The sequence below is a fragment of the Austrofundulus limnaeus genome, unplaced genomic scaffold (assembly GCF_001266775.1).
Source record: "Austrofundulus limnaeus strain Quisiro unplaced genomic scaffold, Austrofundulus_limnaeus-1.0 Scaffold163, whole genome shotgun sequence".
Lineage (NCBI taxonomy): Eukaryota > Metazoa > Chordata > Actinopteri > Cyprinodontiformes > Rivulidae > Austrofundulus > Austrofundulus limnaeus.
The window spans coordinates 326,468-333,307 of record NW_013952565.1 but is presented as its reverse complement, the minus strand read 5'-3'; the positions used below and the strand labels follow the sequence as shown (position 1 = coordinate 333,307).

The 6,840-nt window shown below is 38.6% G+C and overlaps 1 protein-coding gene across 1 annotated transcript in view; it reads right to left on the bottom strand.

Moving 5' to 3' along the window:
- Nucleotides 1-6,840, bottom strand: part of smyd3 (SET and MYND domain containing 3) — a 113,121-nt gene that overhangs the window by 75,159 nt on the left and 31,122 nt on the right. The window contains exons 2-5 of the mRNA XM_014017196.1: nt 3,643-3,706; nt 3,418-3,525; nt 3,162-3,216; nt 2,787-2,941 (exon numbers count right to left, since the gene is read on the bottom strand). Of these exons, the coding sequence (XP_013872650.1) occupies nt 2,787-2,941; nt 3,162-3,216; nt 3,418-3,525; nt 3,643-3,706 (382 nt within the window). The remainder of the gene's footprint in view (nt 1-2,786; nt 2,942-3,161; nt 3,217-3,417; nt 3,526-3,642; nt 3,707-6,840) is intronic.

Below are 6,840 nucleotides of genomic sequence, written 5' to 3'. Positions count from 1 at the left end.
CATTGTGGGAACCATTTTCCAGGAAAAGGCAGCCTCGTTGGGACCAATGCCCGGTCCCCACGGGTACAGATGCCAATTTCTGGCAGGGGGGTGGGGGTGGGGGGGTAGAGGGGTAGATTTAGAAGCAAGGTGTGAATTGAGTTTAGGTTAGATTTAGGGTCAGGTAGGTACCTGTGAGGTTAATTTTAGGGTAAATTGTCAGGGTTAGGATATAAAATTACCAGAAAATTAATGGAAGTCCATCTATGGTCCTCATGGGCATACAAAAACAAACCTGTGTGTGTCTCTCTCTCTGTGTGTGTGATAAATTGTCTCTATTTATTGGTAATAAACAATACAACACAGTTTTCCACAAAGGGTTACTTTTGTTCCACCATGGACAGATGAGTGTGTGTGTTGTGTGTATTTATGTGTTTATGTTTCCCAAGTGTCCCAGTTACGATCTCTTCCACAGAGAACCACAAATGCAGCTCAAACCTTTTATTAGGTGAGTCCTTATTTTAGACTCCTTCAACTTGTTCTAATTTTTTTATATTTTCAGTCTTCTCGCTGTTTTTGCTTCAGCCCATATGTCTTTGAATCAGATTTGCCATTTTTAATTTTGCTGTTTGGATCAACTCTATGCACTTATGTGACCACATCTTGCAATGTTTTCTTTTTTTCTTCTCACATAAGGTGTTATAAAGGAAATGAAATTCATCCATCTTCTATTTCCACATTCTTATATTCAGGTTTGCAAGGATCTGGTTTTAGTTGTTGAAGAGATATTGGGTCATGTGAGAGTTTTTTTTGTTTTATGGGCTCACATGTTTTATTAAAGCAGTATGCTGTTCATGTGAGAGGTACATATAAAAATAGGTCTTAGGGCTGTAGAAGCTGCATGACGATAAGTTCACACAAACACCTGCAAAAGGACGCTCAGAGATAAATAAAATAAATACAGTTGAGAAACTAAAAAGCGTGCAATCTTCCTTAACATGTTGTCTTACCAGCTAGCTAAAATATGACACAGAGGAATTAGAGAAAAACAAACTATGATTTAGTGTCAGACACATAAATGTGGTTGCACCAATCATGCACATATTATGTGAAAGTGTTTGCGGCACTTGTGTTGCAACATCAAGCATTTAATAAATGTTTGCCCTCTTCCAGATGAGGTCGTTGATGACCTATGATCCCTGTATTCTTCATCATGACGACTTGATAGGAACACATGAATCATCACACCCCAATACACACACAGGCATGTTTGCCTATCCATGTTCTCACTCCAGAGAATAATTAGCATTATTAAGTGCAACAAACGGATCTAATCAGTCACAGTATATTACAACACTGCAGTTGGGGCAGAGACCCGTGTCACAGCAGTCTTCTGACATCTCAGTAGCTGTGTTTCCATTGCAAATGTGCCCAAAACTTTGTCGATATTCTGTTAATGTCGAAAAAACAGTTTCACAACTGCGGTGTTTCCATTAAGTAAGAAATGCTATTAAAGTCACGCGTGAATACGTTTGTTCAAGCGATAAATCCTTACAAACATGGCGGCGATGGATGTAAACACATAGCATGTTGCTACCACGACACTAGCGCTCATCATCAGAGGAGACGTCGGCGTCTTTTATCGAGGCTTTCCAGCGACAAGTCCCTACTTGGGAGCGGCTACGTATGCTGTGTTTTTGGGAAATTGTAGTCGGTGACTTTACTATTTTACACTACTTCTATGGTGTTACTACTACTTCTACTGCCTGTTATCTTCTTCGTCATCGTCTTTTTCGCCAGTAGAAACAGCCGGTTGTTGATCACGTGACTCCCGTGATGCGAAAAGTGTTTCCATTGCACTTTTGCGAAAAACATCAATTTCGATACGGCCGAAATACCACCTCATCCTAGTGCAAAAACATTTTGTCGAAAAACATTTTTCTTTTTTTCAAAGTTGGCGTGTTTCCATTGAGCAAATTTATTTTCGAAATTCTAATTTGCACATTTTCATGGTCAATGGAAACGCAGCTACTGATGCCCATCAACTGCTGCTGAAGACTGATTTTTATGGCCATCCGTTTGGAATCACTGCTCTGCTGCAACAATAAAAGTGAGACAAAGCAGCTGCTCTATAAATATGTTCTCTGATAGATGTGCATCTAAGCCTTTTAGACAACTAAAACTTTTATTCACTACTCTGCTTATACAGCAGACATGAACACTCTCCACTTTATTGCCCATTGTTACCCTTGGGTATATTAAGAACAGTAAGGGTAACATGATACAGCTTTATTTGCTGTGTCAGAGAGCATACATTAAATGGTTATGTAACATTATTTGTACTAGAGATGGAAAATTTGTATAAAAGAAAAATTATACAGCACAATACGGTTGCCCATAAGGGTTATCCCAGCAGAGACACAGACAGACACAGCGTACAGTAATGACCCATTTTGCTAAGCTCACTGAACACAACAGTAAACTCCTCATTTACAATGTAAAGAGCAAGCAGATAGGAAAAAAATAGTAGGAGAAAGAGACAGGACTGTGTGTGCAGAAAAGAGAAATAATTTAAAAGCCATAAACAGATTTGAAAAGACAAACAGAAATCTGTTAACAGATGACAGATGCTCCAACAAAATAACAAGAATAACATTCAGAACTTCTTAATAAAAAAAGAAGTCCATGTTAGTTGCACTGCCTCACATTGGTAAAAACCATTTAGCCAATTATTTTTTATTTTTCTATTCACCAAAACTAATTTTTATATGCAAAACCAAAGTTGGGCTTACAATAATTGAACTGACCTTTGCAATAAGGCTGAGGGCATCGTGGCAGGAGGGAGGCAGGGCTGATGTCATTTCCTGTGTAAGGTTAGAAAGTTCCTGTTGTGTGTACAGCTCCAACATGGCTGCCAGTTGAGACAGACCTTCCTTCTTCTGCTCAGACATGGAATCCAGGTCTGTAAAAGTACAATTAATATTGCATCAAAACACAGTGCCTAAACTAAAATAAAATGCAATGTAGGTGGAACGTGGAAAACAAACACAAAAAAAGCTCTTTGGTTTAATCTGGAGCCTTTAAAGAAATGATTTGATGATTTACAAACAAAAATCATCAGCAAAAAAATGTTAATATTTGTCACTACAGTAACAAACTGTGGAAAAGTAAGAGAAACTTACGTGATTTGTGCTCATCTAACGTATAGAGCTCATCAGTTCTGCTCTTGGGATTTAACTGACAAAACAGGAAAATGAGAAAACATGTCTTTCAGTTTCACACATTATTTATTGCTCCTGTTGCACTGGATAATCTGCAGAAACAGCAGAGACCTAAAGACCACCCTGTTCTGACAAACGATTAGTAATTCTCATCCTAGTTTTCTTTGTGCGCATATATTTTGAGTGAGATTAACGATGAGAAACTCCAGAAACCTACCAGAGCAAAAATGACTCTGGCAGCCAGACGGACGGAGTCAGTAGGAAGTCTGGGCAGGAGGCGACGCAGACACTTACACTCCTCCTTATGCTCTGACCAGGCTTGTTTCTGCAGGAGAGGGACCTTTAGTGATACTCACAGACAGATGCACATTGAACAGAGTCATATTTCCAAAGGCATTCAGTTTTTGTTTGGCTTTTATAACAAATGCCTACAGAAACATACCTGGCAGGTTGTGTTGCAGTAGCGAGCCAGCTTGCATTGGGAACACCTCAACAAGGTTTCACTTCTAGAAAAAAAAAAAAACAGGCACATTTATATTACATGATGTTTCTACAGTGCTAGGATCTGTTCACTTATCACAAAATACTCCAGGGTATATATTAAAGAAGATGACTAAGAGAGCTGGAATGAGACCAACAGTATACATGTTTACAATTCATGTCAATGTGTTTTCTCCCTGTGGCACTAATACAAAGTTTAAATACGATTATTAATAACAATAGAACTGATCTACTAAGGTGTCAGTTTTGAACATAAGCAAGCAGCAGATCATTCAACAGAATCATTATCATACAAACAAGAATGCACTCCAGTTTTTGACCTTTACCACTTGCAACAACCTTTTTCTTTTCCATTTGTTTCACTACGGCTGTCTGAATGTGGGTAAAATTAGATCATGGATGTAGACAGTCTCTTAGATGTGTCTGAGGTGTGTTGTGCAACAGCTGTGTGCCCACTTGCAGTTTTTGGTGTGGGCTTTTATTTGTGTGTAAACGTGAACTCTCAGCCTTGAAGGTCTGCTGTGTTTCTCCTAGTCTGACTGCTCTCCTCTCCATTTTGGCTTCAGTCTGATAACAAAGTCTGTCTGCTCCTTGCAGCCAATTACAGCCACGAGAGCACGAGATATGAGTCACAGGAACCCAGTCAGAGTGTGTATGTGGGTTTGTGCACATGTTAATATGAGCCAAGTGTAGAGTTTTAAAGCTCACTATATGTAATTTTACAGGAGGGAGTAGATAATGACTGACTTGGGTGTCAAACCTAAATATTTACTATTCTGGTTCTTCTTTACTTCTTTTGTGTTACTCTTAAAAGTTTTTTGTTCGGAATGGAGCAGAAACTCTACACTTCCCCAACACATCTTTCAACAAATGCTGCTTTATACGGTGTGGCAATTTCAAGCAACTATTTTCTGACGAAACGACAATAAAACATAAATTTTAGCTACTACAGTTGTATTTATAAGATGTTGCCTTTTACATTTTAAAAACTAGAAGCACTCGGAGAGTGCAAACCTCCGCCAAGACCTATTTCCCCATCCTGTAAGAGTTAATGCGTAAAAGCAGAGATGGAAACACATTTGCCATAAGTTCTGACGTAGCGAACATTTAAGCAGGCAGTATGCACAGGATTTCTTCTCAGTGGAGTCCAATGTGAAAAACAAAAGTCAGACTGGTCACCTGACGTTATTCCTGGTCAAACTGGTGTGGGATTAAGCTCCTAAGTTGTCATCAGTCACATTTCACCATGTAAAACGTCTGTTTTATCTCCTTGTATGAGTTTGTAATGGTTTGACTCTCTTTATAAAGTGCTTCCTGGCTCCCCCCGTCTCCAAACTTTGAGGCCCGGCCAAAAGAGCTGAGTGAAGCTGACCCCTCCCAAAAAATGAACCACAGAAAAATAAAATGCAAATTAGATGAGTGGTTAGTGCATCGTTTGTGCGCGTTTGTGCAATTGAAATTGTCATTTGTGCTGCTATGGTTTTTTAGATATTAAACATTATTTGTAAGGTTCATTCAGGGGTCACTATCCCACCTGCTCGCTCCAAAATAAACCAAAAATGAACCAAACTAGTCAGATTTTGTAGTGCTTTGTTTGAGCAGGTTTGTGCCGTTGAAACGGCTGTTTGTGCTGCTATAATTTATTAGATATTACACGTTATAGTTTCGGATGATCACGTGTCTGTGACGTCATAACCAATTCAGACCAGATTGGTTGTTTCGGAAATGTGGTGTGTTTGAGGAAATGGGAAAAATAGGTTTCATGGTGCAGTCACGCACTTCCTGGTCACAAAACGTTCTGTAAATGTGCATATTATGGCAAAAATTATTCATCATTAAATGTGGTTTTAACATTACTTTTATAAAGTTTGAAGTCCGTGCTGTCCAGTCCAGCTCACCGTTTTTTACAGAAGCCCTGTGAAAGCATCACAGCTTTGCCGATCTCAGTGTTGAAAGAAAAAAAATTCCTGTATCCGTATCGTGATCCGGAACATCACCAAAATTTAAAGGTGTGTTCCTTGGCCGAGTACCCACGTGGTAAAAATGTCATGACAATCTGTCCACAAGTTTTTGAGTAATGTTGTCCACAGACAGAACAACAGACCGACATGCACGACCATAAACATTACCTCGTTACCTCGCCCTTGGCAGAGGTAATAACATGTAAGTGTGTATTACCAAAAAACATGTACAACAGGTTGACTTCTGGCCCAGGCCTCCCTTTCAAAACATCTGAGATCTCAATGTGATTTGCCTGGTTAAATAAAGGTTAATAAAGAAACAAAATTAAATAAATACAAAAAACCAAACAACTGGTGTGCCCTGAATTAAGCAAGAACCAGGGTCAGAAAGTTACAAACTTGGTAAAATGGGGGCAGCCTCTGAGTGTGGTCATCAAAACCAAAACATGGACCATCCTTTAACTTCCTGCACCTTAAGTCCGGTACATTTATAGACCTGTGTCAGTCAGGTCAATGACAGAGCAAAGAAAAGGCTGTTATTCTGGTGAGACACAATATGAAAATGATTTTTTTTTGTTTTACAGCCAGGTTTAAATTTGAAAGTATTTAAAACAACACTGCTGCATTTTATGAATAGATTGGTTAATGAAAGCAAAAGAAAGAACACTGATTTTTACATCATATGAAATGTCAGGGATTTAAATTTTACATGAAAAGAAGGGGGAAACATAAAATTAGTAATTGAATATGACATGGTATTATGAGGTTATGATGGATGTAAAAACAAGGGCTTATTGGATAAACAATCACACATTTGATTAGACTGGGCCCGCTTGTAAATGTTGTAGATGGCATTACGTGAAGCTTGAAGCCAAATGCAATGATTTGTTTAAACATTCACACACAGAGTAGTTCTGGCCAAAGGCTGTTGCCTATCAATATTAGCAGCAGAAGTTAAGTGCATTCTCTATCAGTGTGAGACCAGACGGGAGTGTTGGATTTGGCTTGAGGCCCCTTCAGTCTATGGAGGACCAAACCTATCATTATTGGAAATAAATGTATGAATATTTAACTGGCGTATTAAAATAAATTATAGGGTCAAAAAGAAGTTTGACAAATAAATTATTGTGCCATTAAATCAATTACATCAATTATTTAGATATAAATGTGTATTTACA